A 21,346-nucleotide genomic window follows, 5' to 3' on the forward strand; every position below is an offset into this window, starting at 1 on the left:
TTTGTGTTTAGAAAAAGGAATCATTATACACATATATGATTTTCTCTAAACTTAAATAAATAATATAAAATATAAACTATTAATATTGTATAAATTAAACTTTAAAAAAACACTAGCCTTCATATGTAAAAGTATACATTAAAGTATTAAGTTAAAATATAACATTTTTATATATCAAACTATAAATTTATTGTATTAATCTGTGAATTTTGTTTATTAAACTGTGAACTGACTGTATTAAACTGTGAATTGATTGTATTAAGTTGTGAACTTTTTATTATTTTTTTTGTTAAAATATAAATTATTTATATATGAATGGTTGTATTAATTTTATTGTATAAATATGTAAAAATGTAATAGTTTTTATAATTGTTTTGCATTAAACTCTAAATTAGTGAATTCATAGGTTTATTAAACTGTGAATATACTATTTAAGTTTTTATTACATGATTATGTATATAGATCGAATTTGGAAGAAATGATGGTTACAACGGTGACACAAGTGGTTGGTGACAGTGTGTTGTAGTGGTTGCTGATAGTAGAATTTGTGGTTAACTTCTTTGATTTTTTGAATTATTGTAAAAGTAATTGTATTATGTTGTGAGTTTTATGTATTAAACTGTAAATGAACTATATGGAATTATGTAATATATATTTTGTGTTACAATACAAATGAAAATATTAAACTGTAAAAATTATGAATTTGTCATTTTCTTATAAAAAATGACAAGAAAAAAAATGATTTTTAAATGTTTAATAAGCATATTCATATGTTTAATAACTATAAAATGGAGGTTCTTAGAGTTTTTTTAGTTCTTATTTGAACCTCTCCTTATTTATATATATATATATATATATATATATATATATATATATATATATATATATATATATATATATATATATATATATATATATATATATATATATATATATATATATATATATATAAAAGGGCTTGGGAAGTTAAAGACATGGGAAGTTTTAACAAAACTTCTCTCTTTTATAATTTTACCATTTTAATTTTACTTTTTTATATTTTTGGTATTAAAATTTCACTTTTACTTTTGTACAACCATTTTTTTATTTTTTATTATTTTTGTCTATCGTATTCTTCTATTATTTTTTTTTTCTAAAATGACTCAGTTGTGACTTTTGTTACATGTTTTTTATATTTTCTAAAAAATGCTTTGTTTCTTTAATCCATTTACAATTTTGTCTCCCATTTTTCAACGTTATTTTATTTTTGATACTTTTTTTTTCTTCTATAATCAACATACTTTTTAACATTCAGACTTTCGTCATATGTTTTTTTAAAAGGTTTATAAATTCAATCAATTTTTTTTTATTCTTTGGGAATTTTCATTTAACATATTTTTCTACCATTTTTTTTTATTTTTTATTTTTTAAAAAGAGTGACTCGTGCAACCTCCGGGCCTTTTCCTAGTTAATATCATGATGTGTTTGAGACGTTTCGTTTTTAACAAATTATTTTTACATGTTTAAATCTACTTAGTTTCATATAGATTAGTTTGAATTTTTTTTAAAAAGGTTCTTCCAAAAATCCATACACTTCTCACATCGTCGCATCCAGGAGAATCATGTGAAATGCACATAACAGCTTGGTGGTTACATATGAGCGTAGTACCCACAATGAGGCCACTTTACGTTGCCCCACACTGCTGACTGCTGAGATTCCACCTCTTGGCAATTAAATTTTATAAGGATACCACTTTTGAACCAATTGTTACATATGGCGTGGGGATTAAAAGAAATTAAATATATCACATTATTCAAGATTTAGTTAACACAACAAAAGATATATTACAAGGATTATGAAACATTACACATTTGTAGACCCTAAACTAGTGGAGAAAATAAGGGTTGGTTTGTGAACAAGCAAATGAATCTTCAATATGGAACAAACAAACAAAGAAATGAACACAAGAACCGAAATACCCGATAAAAGGATCGCCAATCCGACTGTTGCCTTGCCCTTCACCTGTTGAGCATACGATATGGAAGCAAGAGCAAGGAAAGTGAGTGGGAATGAGAATGCCCACCATGCCACACTGAACCTTCTCACCGATTTCTTAAAAAGCAATGGTCGACTTGTCTGCAAAACACCAAATTTAATTAGGCTGAAATTATCCATGCATAGTTAGATGTGATAAAATTTACAAATTGGTTAACAAGTCAAAATATTCCAGCATTTTTTTTAGTAAAACGATTTAGGAATGTAACCATTTGAATCTTCTTAAGGCAATTTTTGATCAATTTGAGTGGTTAGAGATAAAATATAGGACAAAATGAGAGAAATAGTAATTACTTTCATTAAGTATAGCAACGATTAAACTTTTTTATTTCTTCTAATTATAGCATTGCATTTTAAAAAGTACCAATAGTATGCCAATGTCATGTGTATACAAAACAACTTTTGCTGTTATAGTTGGTTAATAAAAATATTAAAAGTATAATGTTATAACTGGATAGATTTTCAAAGTGCAATGCTTTAATAAGAAAAAAAAAATCAAAGGTAGAATATTGTAACTGAAAAAATGAACGTAGGATATTATAATGCATAAACAAATGAAAGCATGTTATGTCTTGCATTTAGCCAAAATATAACTCGAATCCACAGATTTAGATAAATGGGTCGAAGTTTTAACACAAGATTGGGAGGGAAAGGAAGTGAAACAAGCTTTTCTAGGGCTAATTTCAATGATTAGATGAGGTTGATATTTATGTCTTTTGCACAAACGAGAGATTGATGACAAGTCCAATGCACACCAAATATAATATAATGCATGTCATGTTTTGTCATTTCTATAATATATTGGGCCTATATAATTCTAAATCAGCTACAAAAGAAGGAAATGAGCATACCAAAGATACAAAAAGAAAGAGTGATAGAAAAAAGAGCATCTTGCAAATGATATCAAAGCTTCCATTAATGGATTCCCAAGCTAAAGTAGCCATGCTCGGGGTGGCTACAAAGAGGAAGAAAACAGGTCTGAGATTAGACGGAATATGATTACTCCCCGATAACCTCTGGTAAAGCGTGATGAATACCACTACATAATGTGTCATCCCAAATGTAAACAGACAAATCCGAATTTCCTTCCATCCTGTCTCATCTGCTACATGGGATGATAACGATGCTACCAAGTTCCCTATTACAGATATTTGGATCGTAGGGTTAGCCATGATAGAGAGAAATCGCTTCTCAGCTGTGAACCACTGCCCATAGACCTTAACATCAAGAGCCAACAATGGAACGATTAGCAACCACCATATGTATCCATAGACATGCTTATCTGGGAAAACGAACAAAGGGGTGGACTCGAGTAACAGAAGCCATGAAATCGAAGGTGCAAACAAATAATTCATGCCTACATGGTGACAACATTCGGCTTTCACGAGGTCAAAGTAGAAAATGCATCTCATTATGTAGAGAAGAGAGAGAAACACGAGGGTGCATAGCGTTAGGCACCAGAAGACTGTGGAGGTGGTGGCGATAATGGTGTGGAGGTTTGAGGTCCGGTGGTGTTGGTTTATACTTTTCCAAAGTAAAGCTTGGGCACCAGCAGATATGCATATCCTGAAGTAGCCAGCATTGATCTTGGTTATTATGGATGAATGCGATCCGTTTGAACCTTCCGTTGAGGGCTGTTCTTGGTTATTCTCCATTATGGCTGGCTGTTGATGGTGGCTTACGGTGGTGTGGCAGTCGATTATAGATTCTAGTTTCCTCTGATCCACCATTGTTGTATGTTTTTTTTTGAAAGAGCACCATTGTTGTATGTTGTATGAGGATGCGATGTGCATTTAATGAGGGGAGATGATTTCTCATTAAGATCATCATCTGGTGGCTTCCATGCATGCAGACATGTGTCTCAAGAATGTGCTCAAAGCACAACGTGATTAGAAGTTTAAAAACTCTTATGGAATTCAGTTTCAGATTGTGATTATAGAATTGGAAGATGTTTCCCATGAATCAAACTTGTTAATGAGAATCGTGTCTTAATCATGTTACCTGGATGTTGGGATGTGTATCCATGCAAAACTAAAATTGATATTTGATAAACCATAGATGTTAGTTTAATTATAAGAAATCAATTTTTACATATTATTCTGGATATTGTTAGCTAATGTTCGGGTAATAGCATATATTTTGTGGTTACTTTATATTAATTACGGTAGATTCTATATTTAGTCTTAATTAGTTAGGTTAAACATTTCAACAGAAAACAGTCAATGTTCTCTTTATCGAATGCCGTACATAATTTCTAATGAAGATATTATCCGAGTTGTAGGTATATTATATTGGATTTATGCTGAAGATGATGATATACTTTGATTCTTTTCAATTCTCGCAATTAATAGTGTCTCAATGATAATACGATGGATCGATTTTTACAAATATGATATATCATGGTATTTATATGGGGAGATTGAAATATAAAAGGGAAAGAGATCGTTCTATGTCTCATCATCATACGTTTCTATTATATGTGTTAAGTGTTAACCTATCATAAATTGCACCTAATGGATATTATATTGGATTTATGGGTATAATCCAAAATCAATGTAACTTAAATAGCCTATTTTGGAACTTAAAAAATATGACATTCCAATGTCCAAACTTCAATTGTAATATGTCCATAGAAATCCCTTGCTACAAAAAATTTAACCCAAAAATATTAAGGTTCATCGGAGTTCATATGATGAAGTTATAAAGACTAATAGTCGGAAAAAAAATGAAAATTAGACAATAGATAGCTGATTTATAACTTTCTACTCAACCAAGCCGAGTCTTTAACCCATTTGAATCACTAGAGTGTGGCTGCCCAATGCCCACTATAGTAGCATGTGAGAGCACATGTGGGATCCATTTGGCTCCAAATTTTTTACATGTAACTTACTCTCACATCTATAGTTGGAAATATGACAAACGATATTCTAAGATCATTTGACCACCAAAACAACTCATTTCGATTTAGTTTTAGGCATTTCCACCTCTAACTATTCAAAGTGTAACATCCGGATTCCCATGTATATTATTTTATTCATTAACTCGAGATTTGTTGAGTGACTCGACGAGTGGTGCCTCAACTCGTTGTGTAGAGTCGCGACTGATGATGTGGATTAATGAGCGGACTCGACGAGTCTGTGTGTCGACTCGCCGAGTCAGCGCTGTTGATGGAAACCCTAAATTCTTGGGCCTGTGGCCTATTTAAAGGAACTTATAGCCTCATTTACTTCTACCCTTCCCTGAGAGCAAACCCTAAACGACCCTTAAACTGTGAGAGAGAGTGCTTAGCTAATTGTGAGCTTTTGGTGCATTTTGTGAAGAGAAAGGAAAGATTGTAAGCCAAGGAACAAGAAGGTGTTGTTAGATCCGAGGTGGTTTCACTCCAGAACGTCTAAAGGAGGTATTAAGCTTCACCATTCTCATTTCTTCATGTAGATCTTTTGTTTGTAGAAATCTAGGGTTTCTTCTCCCCAAATATGAGGACCTTGAATGATTCATGCTCATAGAGAGAGATGAACTTCAAATCTGGGTCATGTAAGGTCCCTAGAATCCAGATCTTTCTGCTTTATTCAACCATGTTAAGTGATATTGAGTGAAAAAAACCCTTGATGAGGTGAGATTTGGCATTTCAAGCTCTTAATGCCATGCATGGGCGTAAAGCCTGTGACTTTACGTGATAGATGAGCCTTAGGAGTATAGATCTAGAGTTTGGGTAGGTTCCTTGCCTTGGAATCGTCTGATTAAGGTGAGAGTCTGAATGGATTTGTCGAGTCAAGGGGCTGACTCGACAAGTCAGTTAGGGTTTTCTGATTTAACTGTCGATGTTGTTACTCGGTGGAGGCTAGTTCGGGATTTACGAGTACGTGTTTATTACTTGCTGACTACGAGGTGAGTCTTTTAACTATACTTACCATGAGTTGTATCTTGTTGTGATTGAGCTATTTATGTGCTATCTGTGTATTGAATAATATGCATTATGTCTTGGTGATTTAAGTTGATTATTGTTGCTATGAGTTTACCGAGTTGGGATTGGAGGGTCCCACTGAGACACATTGACCGAAGGTTCTTACAGAGTTATAGCCTCGAGTGGCTAATTATTTGTGTGTGTGGTATTTTGGGGAACTCACTAAGCTTCGTGCTTACCATGTTATGTGTCAGGTACTTCCGAGGATCGCGGGAAGACTCCAGCTTGATTGTACACACTTGTTCGGGACCATGTTGAGGATTTTGGGATTTGATTCTAATTGGGAATGATGATGATCTTTGAGACACTTATGGTTTTTATTTATATGATAATATAACACATGAGATTTATGAGTTTTAATAATGAAAATTTTGGTTGGAAATTTATGGTGTTACACAAAGCTTAAGTGTGTACGGTGAGATAGATCATGTCGTTGATTGCAAGCAAGAACAACGAGCAAATCAAGGGGATTTTGCTATTTAACTCAAGAAAACAATGTAAGAAGGTAAGTTCTTTCTTTTATATGGATGATTATGGAATGAGCTCATGACCCCTAATTTTAGGATTTTATTATATTGTTAAATCAAGGATAGATAATCATGATACAAGTTCAGTAAACATGTTATTCACGACAAATAACATGTATTAAGCAATTTTACTTGGTTGAATATTCATGAATCAAATTTGGAAGTATAAGAGCTTAAATGAATGCATTGTTTTATGTTCCTACAACTCATTAATTAGAGTATTCATGCAAATTAGTTACAACACCCATAAACATTGGAAATTTGTAGAAATTGTGGGATATTATCATTATCCAAAGAAATGTCAAATTGGTTAGAAGAACCAAGTGACCAAGTTGATTATGAAAAGAATGTTATTTATAGCTAAAAGTATTGATGGCTTATGGAAAAGTTAACGGGACAATTTTTAGGAATTGAAGTAGGAAAGAAATAGAAAAAAAGAAAGGATCAAAATAAGTATTGTAGTTAACTGACATTAACTACTAAGGCGAGTACATGATGTTTTTCCTATTATGGGCACATTTCAACTACTTGAAATGTTGATTATGCTTTATGTGATTAAATATTTTGAGTCAAATCCCATAAAAATTTTATGATACTTTTCATTGTTTTCATATGGTATATGTTGTTTGTTTATTCTTTTTAATGACAATTGGTATTGGAATTGTCTAGACATTTTAAGCCACTACTGGAATAACACCTCCTTTAGCAAATTACTGGCCTATACCCTTGTGGGATTCCCAATGTGGCAAGCATTATGAAACAAGTGTTTACCTGATAAGTTTTTGCAAAACCATATTCTAGCAAACTTTTTCTTTAAACTAAGTTTACAAATCATTAAGACACTCCTTAAGAGCTTAATTTGATGATTTTTTTTCTGAAAAAAGTATTTTTCATAAATTTGCATATATGCACATTTTGATGTGCATATGTGTAATGTCCCAAACTTTCAACCATTTTTTTTATATAAAAAGTAAGTACAAAGCGTAATGAGTTTTCCAGTATGTTAGAAATAGTTTCCAATGTCATTAACTGTTTTGATAATATTTCTACTAATAGCAGGATCCTTTTGGGTTGCCTCATGACCCAAATAACATAAGGAAATATAAATAAATAGGTTGTTAAATTATTAAGGAATTAATAAACTAATTAGAAATTATTGTGGTAATTAATTAAAATGTTTTAATTAATTAAAGGGCTTGAATATTAATTATTCAAAGGGATTAATTAGAATATTCTAGAATTTCCTAGATGTATAGGCACGAAGAGAATAGAAAACAAAAACCGAAAGTCTATGACACGAAGGGGCATATAGCTAGGAGTCACAGAGATCCGACTGTCAAAATAACTACTACGAACGCAAGAAACTACCCATAGACGTAGTCAGGAAGTGTATTACACTAGTCATTTAAAACAACACAAACTATGAAATCCATGACAACCGCTAGGTTAAGTAAATCCGCAACATTTCAAAAATCTCCCACTTTTAGTTAGAAGTAGAACCCTGAGAAAACTCTACAAAATCCAACTAACACAAGTCAAGTATCCAAACGTAATATAAACTAATAAGAAGGACCACCACATCTAGTACGAAACAATTTAGAAACAAGAAACCACAACTCGATGTAAACACATAAGAAATCCTAAAATAGAGACGACGAGATCGCGGAACAAAAAAGTAGAGGTTCAACAGAACCTTAGCACGATTGATCAATAGGAACTCTAGGTCTCCTCTTAGTGTAAAACAAAATAGAAATAAGGCTCTAAGCATGTAAGCACTAAGAGAATGACAAGAAATTGAAAAATTAGAAATACAAATATACATCCAACTACCTCACAAAACAATTCTTCACTGGTCAACAAATACCCGACATAATTTAAAAATTAAAAGGGTTGAACATTTAACACTTATGGAAATTACCATCATCCTCACGAAAAAACTCAAAAAAAAAAATCCAAACCTCATTGCAAAAACAAACCTAAAGAAGAGAGAATACTTCTATAAAACTACGCCATAGGAATAATTTGATTAAGATGGTCTGGATCAAATGCCTTCATGTCAGGCACTAAAAGTTGAATTTCGGGGACAAAATTTCCTTCAACAGGGGGAGGATGTGACAACCCAGAAAATATGTCCTCAAACACCATGAATAGAGAACGTCCAAAATGCAATAATACGATATATATCAACATATTTGACTATCACCCTCATTGACATCAAACCATAGACCCAAAAATAAGTGCACAAAAAGTCGCATCGCTTTGAGAGCAAGTTAGCATATTTAGACTCCTTACACTACCGTAACCCCATAAATATAAATTTCGCAACAACCCAACTCAATATGAGGGAAATATAGCTGTTGCTCTAACAAAATTCTATCATACTTGAAATGTTACAACGACAAAACTACAAAGAAAATGGTCGACTTTTGGAAAAATGCGCCAACTAAGCAATCATAGTACTACTTAAAGTAAGAATTATGAAGCAAAGAACGCCTAAAACGGAAAATGTATAAGAAAGATATGATTTTTATAAAATCATAATAGTAGTGAAAACTAGTTGAAAAACAGAAATCAAAACCAGCAAAAACGACCAAAAGGAAAGTTGCAGAGAACAAAGAGATCTACAAGGATATATAATAGTCGTAGAAAACGGAGTTCATATGCGAGAGTTATTGATTTGCAAGGACTAGAAAACATCGTCGCATTCACTCGTGCGCCATACGCGACGCACTTTCTGGCACCATGATCCTCTAGGATACGGATGACGTGCCCCCATAGGTAGAGGACACGTGTAAGCATCAGGGTGGTTCGCACGCATATTATGCAGTACGCAATGCACGACGTGCATCCCAACCTTCTATAAATAGCATGTCTCAGCGGATCCTTTCTCACACCGCAACACATCTCTCTCTCTCTCTCTCTCTCTCTCTCTCTTAAAATCCATACCAATGACTGTAAGGAGCCTCTCTAGTGCCGAACTTGTGGTTTTTTTACCCAACATCAATGGTTTCATGAATTACAGGTGAGTTCACGAGCTCATTTTTGAAAATATTTTTTGGAGGGGGGGGGGGGGGGGAGGGAATACATGTTTAAAATCAAACTCTACATAGTTATTGATGGGTTTTGAGCATCACAAACAATCCTATGTGTGTATGCAACCCTAAAATTTACCTACGTTTTCTCTAATTGAACATACCATGTAAACAACAATGTAGAAACCCTATAACACTAGCATATAATCAAAATTACATAATTAGGGTTACAAAAGATACATTTGATTGTTATTTAGTAATAATAGTCCAAATCCTTTAGTGTTGTTGAGAATTTGAGAACAAGCGTCATAATTTTCACGCCTCTAATGGCTCACACCTAACACTAGCAATTGAAGAAGATTATGGAGAAAGAGAGAGGAGGATAATTTTCGGTTGGTGCTCTTCAAGAAGGAGTGATCGAAATTCATAGGGTATCAACCCTATTTATAGTGCAGTTAGGAAACCCTAGATAAGCACAAATCCAAGATTATGTTAAACCAGGTAATTATCTACTTTCCTGATTATCCAATAAGAGTCTATTATAGAAACCCTAAGGATCTAGAAACCATCCATAGCCTATGGAAGGTTCTAGATTGCCTCTTGCTCAACTATTGAACAATTACAATTCAGTCCCTACACTTTTTATTAATTCTTTGAATCCTAAAATTAATTCTAATTAATTTCTGATTAAATATTACTATTTATAATTAATATATTATTCTCATAATATATAAATAAATTACTTATTTCCATTTATTAACCAAATTAATAAATCAACCTTTTTCTCCAAAATCATCCTTCCCAGTTGCTAGTCTTGAGGCAACCCAAAAGGACTGTGCTACTATCAATTTAAGTATATACCAATTATAGTTATGAGCTTAGACAGCTAATCCAACGTTATACCACTTAGATAAGTCTAATAAATATAGTGGCCAGTATATCCTTCTAAATCGATCAACAAATTGTAGCTCTTAAAGCCGCTTTCAAACTCTGTCCCAATTAGTTATGTGTCCTAAGATAAGTGATCATATAATCCTCTGTTCTGCAAGATATCACGTGGACAAATGATATGGAACCGAATCAATCTCATTGTCCAATACTTTGTTTCCCGATTTCTGATTTGTATGACAAGGAACTACTAATCGAACGCATCAATTCAGTCCTGGTCGGGCCCGACACTATAAGTCACCACCAAATCATCGAGGGGCCCAAGAGATCGCTTTTCCCATTAGGGAAAAAGGAACAGATAAACTTTGACTTATATGCTTGCACTATTAATCATCAAATCATGCACAACAATACATTTTATAACATCAAGTTACTAATGTGTTTACGCATTATCAATGCACAACCAACTTGTAAACAACAACTCATAAGTCCCCGTTTAAAGATTGTAAGATATTATCATCTCAAAATTACTCGTGATAAATTCCATGAAGTAATTCGCTGAGTGTGGGTTAATCCAATACTTCAATTCTCCATTTCAAAGTACTCATGAATATTGCAACAAACTATTGCTTTGTCTAAAGCCTTTAGACAATTTACAATCCAATTCATGACAGTCTTGATTCACTAATTACTTCCAAAAGTATGATCGACTGTGGATGTTTGAATAATCTATTTATTCCGGAAGTAAAACATGCAAAATTGAAACACAAGAATAAACAATTGACAATAGATAGTAAACAAAACTCATGAATAATTCTCTATTATTTAGTCATCAAATGTCAATTACATTTATTTTGTTACAAGTTTCTAAACTATCTAACTACTAAAACTAATATCATCCTTTAGACCAATGCTTCTAGCATGCTGAACGTGCTTAATCCTACTCAGACCCTTTGTGAGGGGATCTGCTGGATTCTCTTCAGACGATACCCTCTTTACGACGAGGTGACCTTCTTCTACTCTATGTCTAATGAAATGGTATTTTCAATCGATGTGACTCGATATACCATGATCTCTTGGTTCCTTTGTTAAGGCAACCGCTCCTTCATTATCACAGAAAATATCCATTGGCTCCTTAATGGTTGGCACAACTCCAAGGTCTCTGATGAAGTTCTTCAACCATATGGCCTCCTTTCATGCTTCGCTTGCTGCTATGTACTATGATTCACATGTAGAATCAGCCACTATCTCTTGTTTGGAACTTTTCTAGGTTACCGCTCCTCCATTAAGGGTAAACACCCAGCCAAGTTACTGCTCCTCCAACGACGGAAGAATGTTGAACTCGACTCATTTATGCTATCTCTACATCAGTACTCAGAATTTGAGTCTTACTCAGCTTGGTATTACTCTGGATAGGTAATTCTCCCTTATTGGAATTCTCCATACTAAAACGCTCTAGTACCTTATCCAAGCATGTAATTTGACTAAGTCGAATCAACTTTTTACTCCTGTCTCTCAAAATCCTTATCCCCAGAAAATAAGTAGCCTCTTCCAGATCCTTCATAGCGAAACACTTTCCAAGCCAAGACTTAACTTCATGCAAAGTTGGAATGCCGTTTCCTATAAGAAGTATGACATCAACATACAATAATAGGAAGGTAACTATACTCCCACTACCTTTGAAATATGTACAAGATTCATCTTCACTTCTAGAGAATCCAAACTCTTTAACTTTCTCGTCAAAGAAAAGATTCCATCTGCAAGAAGCTTGTTTCAATCCATAGATTGATTTCTCAAGTTTACACACTCTATTGGGGTACTTCGCATCGACAAAACCCTCTGGCTGAATCATGTAAACATCCTCAACTAATTTCCCATTAAACAAAGTAGTTTTGACATCCATCTGCCAAATTTCATAGTCATGAAATGCAACTATAGCTAGCATTATCCTAATAGATTTAATCTTAGCTACTGGTGAGAAGGTTTCATCATAGTCAACCCCGGGGTTTTGAGTAAAGACCTTCGCAACCAGTCGATCTTTGAAAGTGTGTACCTTTCCATCCATTTCGGTCTTCTTATTGAAGATCTATTTACACCCAACTGTCTTACGACTTGACATATTGTCAACCAAATTCCAAACTTGGTTGTCATACATGGACTTGATCTCGCTATCAATTTCCTCTTTCCACTTAGCAGACTCAGGCCCGCCATGGATTCCTTGAAGTTAGAAGGTTCAGCCAAATTTACGAGTGTACTATCACTGATAAATGTATCACCATCTGTACTAATATGGAACCCATAGAACTCAGGTGGCATTCAAACTCAATAGGAATGCCTAAGAGATAATGACTCTGTAACATCCCAAAATCCCATGGTAAAAATTTCATTTTCAATATAACCAAAACACTATTGTAACTTTGTTCTCCCATTGAAAAGCATTTTAAATAAACATTTATCAGAGTTCATTCCCAGAAATCACATATTGTGGAAAAAAAACATAGGTGTATGCGTTACGATCGTCACAAGATCCTTTATTTGAAAACTGAAGGTACCTGAAACCAAAACTGAAAATCATAAGCACGAAGCTTAGTAAGTTCCCCAAATTCCGCATACCATACAATAAACATACTTCCTAGCATATCCGGGTGCTGGCCTACCCCTTCGGTCTCTTCCAATCGGATATTGCCTAGCATATATGGGTGTTGACCTACCCCTTCTGTAACACTCCAAATTAGGCATTATCATTTGAACCCTTAAATTGAAATTATATAGCATAATGATACTTTAGTACGTGGGGCGTACTCCAGAAGTACGCTTAGCATACTAAGGATGAATGATCGCGGAGAGTGCCCGTGTACGTGTGGCGTACCTAGAGATACGTGGGGTGTACGCGACAGAGGAGAAAAACTGTGACAACCGTCAAAATTCGAGTCGATTCTAGATTTGACTAGACTTAGTTGCACATATAGGCACTACACGTACTAGACTTAGTAACTAGAAGCTAAGTTATAACCTACTAGAAACTTGGAAACAACTAGAATCAATGGATAGTGTACTTAGATTTCACATTGATATGTGAATTTTACTACTACTTAACTTTAGTGACTATCTATATTAGGGTCACTCTTTGACTTGAACACCATTTCATGAATCATATACACACATCATGTACTTGACCTAGAAGTAAAAGTTAGGTCAGAGTCTCATAGAAACTTAAGTCAAAGTTGAAGAGTAGGACTAGTATACTTGATTCCTCAATTTCACTTGAATCTCGGAATCACTACATAGAATGCCAATAAACCGATAAAAATAAATTACAAACATTATTTCTAACTTGAATAAGAGTTAGAAAACACAAAAATAATTTGAAGTCTCAAAATTTAATTAATTTTGATATCCAGGACTTACAAACTCTCAAAAACCCTAAATGCCCTAAAAACTCATATTCACAAACTTTAACCTTAAAAATTCTATAAAAATAATTATGAAGCTTCTAATATTATCTTATAATAACTAAAATTATAAAAATGCATTTAAGGAAATAAAATTGAACTCATTAACAATTACTCTTAATTTATAAGTCAAAAATCAAGAGTTTTATGCATAAAAACTAGGTTAAGGTGCACATTTTATAAAAAGTTGGATAATTTTTATAAAAGATTTGAATTTTTATAAAGAAAAATGAAGGAGAGAGGGATATTATACCCTCAAAAGTCGGATTCCCCTCTTTCTCCTCTTCCCAACACACTCAATCAATTCCCCCTACACTCCATCTTCTCTCTCACTCTACCCCTCATTCTCTCTCACACTCTTCATCACCACCACTCCATTTCTCTCTTCATTTCTCCATAATCACGAAATTTTCCAGAGAATAAGTCCAAGAACACACCTCATACTCAAAATCTTCATCATCTAATGGTGTTCATTAAGGTAGAACACGATTTCCTTTCATTTTCCTTCAAGTTTTCATGGATTTTCTTGCATTTCTTTGTTCTTCTACACCATTCTAATGAAAGATCATGAACACATAAACATACACACACACAAACTCACAGTTTTGATGATGATGATGGTGGTAGGATTTCACCCAAAAACAACATGCATGTTGTTAATGGTGAAATCCAAGGACCAAAACCTAAGTCAAAATCAACATAATGCCCTTTTATACAAGTTTTGGGTAAGAATCACCACATGCATCCAAAGTTTTCTATCAAAAATGATTTTTGAACATTTCAAACTCATGAATGGTCTTCAAAACAACATGCATGTGATGATCTTCAAGCTTAGATGCTTGATGATCAAAGTTGTTGTTAAAAAGCTTTCAAATATGTTAATGAAAGATTTATTTCCAAATAAGTATCTAAAATTCATTTTCTGACCAAATCCGATTTTTCCCAGATTCTCATCAACAAACTAAGATGCTCTGTAAATTTCCAGAAGATAATTCATTTTTCTCGAATTATTATAATTAATGCAATAAAATTGGGCAATAAATCATATAAAATACTTCCAGAGGTCTATAAATCCGGAATAAATTCGTGGATGACCCCTACGGTTAATAATGACCTCGCATTAAATTTCATTGATTTATGTTGCTGTTTAGTATGATTTTCCATTTTCTTTTTGTTTGGGTATAATAAATCACAACACCACTTTAGGAAGTGTGAAAATTATATCTAACAAGTTTCACAGCTCTTACCTGTAGTGGGAGACTCAGAAAAATAATTTCAGAATTTTTCATCATGCCTTCCTATTTTTCCCAAGTTTTGGTAATTATAGTGGCCTAAAAATAGGAAAAATAGTTCTGATCATCCAAAATTCATTAAATTTTACCAGAACATCATGTTTTACAGTAGGAGGTTACATAAAACTTTTGATGATTTTTCTCAACTGTATACTATTTTTCTCCTATTTTCTAAGGTTAAATACACTTAAATACACTTAAATACACATAAATACCCAAAACCGGATTATACAATATGAAAACCACTTTTGGTATTTTTTTTTCCAGATTACTTACACTGTAAATGATGTTACAAAAAAATTTTGGTAATTTACTTTAACTGTTTAATAATTATTCTCCAATTAATGATTATTTAAGAGGATAAAACAAAGTAAAATAGAAAGACAAATTTAAAAATATCTTTTATATTTTTCTCAGCTTCTATATGTATAATAAAAGTGTTACAAAAATTTTGGGCAATTTTGGAAACATTTTCCTATTTATTGCAATTTTTATTTGAATAAATTCTCAAAAATCAGAAAATTTGGTTAAACAGTTTAGAAATAAATTTTTATATTTTTCCCAGCTTAATAATGTTTAATAACAGTAATAAAAAAAGTTTGGGTAATTTCGGAAACAGATTTCTATTTTTCATGAATTTGTATCTATTTAGTGAATTAAATATAAGAAAATTGGTTATACATATCTATAAACCATGAAAATTTATCTGGAAGTCTTTTAATGTAGTTAGAACCAAAATCTGAAGTTTGGTAATTTTTATTAACTTTTTACTATTTTTCCATGATTTTATGATTATTCAAGGAATTAAATGGTGAAAAATAATTAGACAAATCAAAAAGTCAAGAAAATTTATCTTAAGGTCTTTGACTTCAATTAAAACTGAAATGAAAACTTTGGGAAATTTTATAACTAAATTGATTTAGTTTTTGAATATTTAATCATTGGAACGCCTCTAAAAGGTTAAATATTAACATTTCAATAATGAAATTTTTTCCACTTAAATTGTTATATAACAATTGATTCTTTGAAACTTAATTTCCACAGAAAAATGTTTGTAACTTATCAATATTAAATTTTGACACAATATTGGCATAATTCTATTGTAGTAGTATGTATACTAGTGTTAGATTTCGATTAGAGACTCATTAGTGTGTAACATCGTTGTAGGAAAACGATAGTGGTACCAGTGGAGCGTAGATCAATGCATCATTTGCATCATCTCAATGCATATTGTGAGTATTCACCAATCCCCTATTTTCGATTTTTAAATGTTTTGGGGTGGAAAAGCATGTCCTAAACTACTTATGTTCGTTATATTTATTTGACTCGTATAAACTTGGTTGCTATATTTTTCATATTGTGAGTATTCACGCACTCCCCTATTTTCAGTTTTTATGTTTTGGGGTGGAAAAGCATGTCCAGAAAAACTACTGTTTGCATGTTGTATTTAAATTGATTATTATCAAACATGATTGCTATTGTATTGCTATGTCTCTTTATGTATGTCTATGCAACACGGAACATGAGAACTTATCGTACTAAGGCCCTTCCCTTATCTCTAACCATTAACTCTTTGAGCCAATGGTCATGATGGATAGCGCTATTAGGAATTGACAACTCCTCACTCGCCCTATTGCTGGAGTGCATGATACCATATTCATCTATGGAACGATAAGCATATATCTCGATAGGGCTTCAGTCGTAGGTTTGGTTGAGACTCATTGTTTGCTCATACACATACAAACTCGTTTCTCATTATAGCAATAAACTTGTTATCAATAATAGCAATCAACTGGTTTCTCATTATAGCAATGAACTCTATTTCTCATTACAACAACAAACTTTTACTAGTGGAAACTTATATACATGTTTTAGCAATGAAATTGTTTGCTCCTTGTAGCAACGGAATTGACAGCTCATTTTAGCAATGAAACTTGTTTACTCGTTTGAGTAACGAACTTTATCTTCCATGAGAATATGAAGGTTGCATCTTATTCGGGCAACATACTTTATCTCTCATGATGACAAAGAACTTTGTTTTTACAAACTTATTTACTCCTTTTAACAATATACTTTTATTATTGGAAACTTTTATCAAAACTTTGATTTCAATTCATGAACCAATATTATTTTGTTAAACTTGTGAGTACTCAGCAAACTATTTTATAGTTGACGCTCGTTTTACATGCTTTTTCAGGAATCATCGAGTAAGTGGCACTTAGGGACACTTCACTGTTAGGAGCATTTGCATGTGTTGTATTCCAGTTTTCATTGTAATTTCTTTTCAAAGTTTTTCAAACCCATTGTAAAATTGTAATGATTTTTAATACTATGGTTGGTGTTGTCTTTTAACTTTTGCTATGAAACCCTTTGTACTGCCACGCCCTGTGTTTCCGCTTTAGCAGGGTGTGACAAAAACCCTAATTTTCGGACTTGACACCTATTCAAACATCCTTAAGCCTCTAGGACCAAACCCTAATTAGCCTCCATAGCCTCATCTCACCCTTTTACACCAAAGTTTCCTTGTGAGAGTGTTCTTGAGCTTAAAGAGTGTATTTGTGGCCATTTTAGAATTTATTCAAGAAGAAGAAGTTATTGATCAAGCTTGGTGTGGTATTGAGCTTCAAGATCCTACATCTAGTTCACCTTGAGGAGCTTCTGGTGGTATAAAGTTTTAATTTTGCCATCTTATTCATTAGATTGAGCTAGGGTTTGTTTTAGTGTCCCATTTGTGTTCATGGATCATCTCTTGGGAGTTTGATCAACTCCAGAGCTTAGGAAGCGTAGATTAGGGGTGTCAATTTATGACACGACACGACAAAAATACACGACACGAAACAAAATTGGGATGAAATCAAAATTCGAATTCGTTTTCATGTCGTGTTTGTGTCAAGTATAAAAAACACGATGTCGTGTCGTGTCGTGTTCGTGTTTACAAATCCATACAAAATTGACACGATTGAGCATGTGTTTGTCGTGTTTTTCGTGTTTGTCGTTTTTATCGTGTTATATATGATTAAATATGAATTAAATAAAATAACAGTTATGTAATATTATCTTTATCGTGTCGTGTCATGTTGTCGTTTTTTAATTGGTTCGTTTTCGTGTTAGTGAAAAAAAACACGACATCGTGTCGTGTCGTGTTCGTGTTCCAAAAAATATTGTCATGCCGTGTCGTGTCAGACAAAAACATGACACGACGGCCCGATTTGACAGGCCCAGCGTAGATATGAGGTCCCTTAGTTCATTCATACCATAAAAATGCTATCTTGATGGGTGTTTTGACCTCATGCATGAGTTAAGACCCTTGGAAAGGTCTTAATGGGTTATTAGGGTTTGTTGGGAACATATAGAGCATGCAAGGGCATAAAGTTGCGAACTTTATGTGTTAGAACGTATTAATGGATTCATATATATAAAGATTGACGTTAATATTCCGATCATTAAGAGCTTAATGGTCATTTATGCATTGCAGACAAGTACACCGTGCGTAGAAGCATGTACACAACGCGTACGGCTAAAGGAGCCAATACGTTGAGCGTACATGAGTGGTATGTAAGGCGTACGCACTATATGGGTTTGGGCTTGTAAGCCCTTTGGGCCTTAATCAATTATTGGGCCTGGTCATGTTTTGATTCGGTGGTCCAATTTATCTGTTTTGGGTCATGGTTGCTGTGGTTGGTCCTTATTGGGCCAAGTAGCCCATTAATAGCTTTGGACATGGACTTTAAGCCCATCAAAAAAGGAAATACTTTTGGGCCATTGTGGAAGGACTTGTGCTTAGGAAATTTGGCTCTTTAATTAGATTGTATTCAATCCTAATTTTGGGTTAATGGCATTATTGTTCAGCATGGGTGGTTTCGGACTGTTAGGCGAGCAACTTTCGAGTTTAGCAGACAGAGGTGAGTCTCGTCACCATACTAATGGGTCGAAGGCACCAAGGCTGGCCCATTTTGTGATATGTGGTACACTAGTTGGTTATATGCTAGGTGGTATTCTAGTTGGTTATATGCTATGTGGTATGCTAGTTGTTGTTGTGATATTTGCATGAAAGACCATGGGGGGTTCCCATGTCACTTGGTTGTAAGACCATGTGGGGTGCCCATGGAATTCCAGGTAAAGGCCGTGGGGGGTTCCCATGGCACTTGGTTGTAAGACCTTGTAGGGGTGCCCATGACATTCCAAGTAAGACCATGGGGGTGCTCATGGCACATATGTGTAAGACCATGTGGGGGTGCCCATGGAATCCTGGACTAAGACCCTGGAGGGTGTCCTGGGCATCCTTATAGGTTTATATACATGACTTATTTGATTGACATAGATTATATGTTTACATGGATTATGGGGTATGCTTTGGGGAATTCACTAAGCATTAGCTTCCAGTTTGTTGATTGTTTCAGGTACTTTAGGATCTAAGGGCAAGGGCCGGACGTGATAGCACGACATGAACTCTTTGGCGTTTTGTTTGAGGACACTCTGATTTTATGAATAATTTATCTGATGGATTCTAAAAACAATTGTTATTGGGATTTTATAATTTATGGAAATGATTTCATTATTTAAAAATAAAAAATTGTATAGTATCACAACAATTGTATAATAGTAATCAATCAAGCACAACCATTACATTAATAAAATTTTGTATTTACATCTGTTCATAACATAATTTGTATGACATCAAAAGTATACAACAAAAGTATAAAAGATGAGACTCTATAAAGCTCCGTCTTCTCAAAATCCTGTGGGTGTACCTGTCTACTAGTTTCCTAAGAATACAAGCGATTTTGAAAGTGTGTCAACATTTAAGTTGGTGAGTTCAAAAGTATGTTTTAGCGATAGGAAACTAGTCTTTGAACTTTAAAAATGCTAACATGTTTTTCCAGAAAATACAATATTTTCTATAGTGAATGTAATGTAGTCTTGTAAATAGATAAACTGTTTCATGTATGTTCCTTATAATTGTATGTTGTAATTGAGTACCTAGTACTAGAAAATAGTGTATTGTATTTGTATTTGTATGAAAACCTTGGTTTGTATGCCTGGATACCACCATTTGTAGTGTAAAGTAATATATCATAGTAGTGTTTGTATGAAAACCTTTGTATGTATGCCTGGGTACCTCCAACTATAGTGTAAAGTAATGTATTGTAGTTTTATTAAATACAATAAAACCATTGAAGTAGTATTAATCCCGTAAACATATGTTTTAGTAATACTGCTGTGAGTTTCACATAACCATGCTTGATATGACCTAGTGACCTGTACGACATTCTTCAGGCTTTTGAAAGTTATGACATTTGTCACCCCAGGCTTGTCGGCCTAACTGTAGCTAGCAGTTCAGTTGTGCGATTGTCAGTCCCGTATAGATCTATACACAAATCTCACGCTCTCCCTCCAAGAGACTCTAGTTATACTTTATATGATTTAGTTCCGTACCCCGAGGGGTACAATTGAAGTAGTGCCTCACAACCCTCTATTAACTAGTTTACGTGGGGTGTTGTAGTGTTCTTTTATACTAGAAACTTTATGTATTGCCTTGTAATAATGTACTTTTTAATGTAAAATAATTATACTTAAATAATATTTTAGTAGTGTATACTTGTATCAATGTACTAGAGTAGTGCTTCCCAAACTATACCTACTATAGTTTGAATAAATGTTATTATTCTATGTATTATATTTAGCAAAATAGTGTAGTGCTTCCCAAACTATACCAATTATAGTTTAAATGTAATGTTCTGTAGTGTGTTGAAAACATTTGCAATTTAATTGTATGAAAGTATAACACCCTTAAGCTCGACATGTTACAAAAGGGTTAAAATATAAGAATATTTTTATGAAATGTAGCGAATACTCGGTATGAATCGATTGCAAAGGTTTTAAAACAATTAAAAGGTTTGTATAAACACAAAGTCCTTTTGGTTTACTTGTATTCTCCCCCTAAAAACATTAAAAACATTGGAAAGGTAGGGGTATGAACTCACCTCTAGTATGTGTTTGTGTAGTGATAGCGGTGCTGTAGAGATGATCCTCGGATTGAGGTGCGCGGAATTAACGGTATCTTAATAATAGTTAAACACATAATTGTATTTAAATTAGTGAAACCGTTAATTAAAGTTTTAGAAAACACTTGTTTTGTGTTAGGAATAATTACCG

The 21,346-nt window shown here is 33.5% G+C and overlaps 1 protein-coding gene across 1 annotated transcript; it reads right to left on the reverse strand.

Moving 5' to 3' along the window:
• Nucleotides 1-1,007: 1,007 nt before the first annotated feature.
• On the reverse strand, nt 1,008-3,765 carry LOC111896255 (S-type anion channel SLAH4). Its single transcript, XM_023892260.3, has 2 exons — nt 2,887-3,765; nt 1,008-2,116 (listed from the first exon to the last, which is right to left on the reverse strand). The coding sequence occupies exons 1-2, from the start codon at nt 3,763-3,765 to the stop codon at nt 1,844-1,846; spliced, it is 1,152 nt and encodes a 383-aa protein (XP_023748028.1). The 3' UTR covers nt 1,008-1,843.
• Between the last annotated feature and the right edge of the window lie 17,581 nt (nt 3,766-21,346).

This window comes from Lactuca sativa, chromosome 1 (assembly GCF_002870075.4).
Source record: "Lactuca sativa cultivar Salinas chromosome 1, Lsat_Salinas_v11, whole genome shotgun sequence".
NCBI lineage: Eukaryota > Viridiplantae > Streptophyta > Magnoliopsida > Asterales > Asteraceae > Lactuca > Lactuca sativa.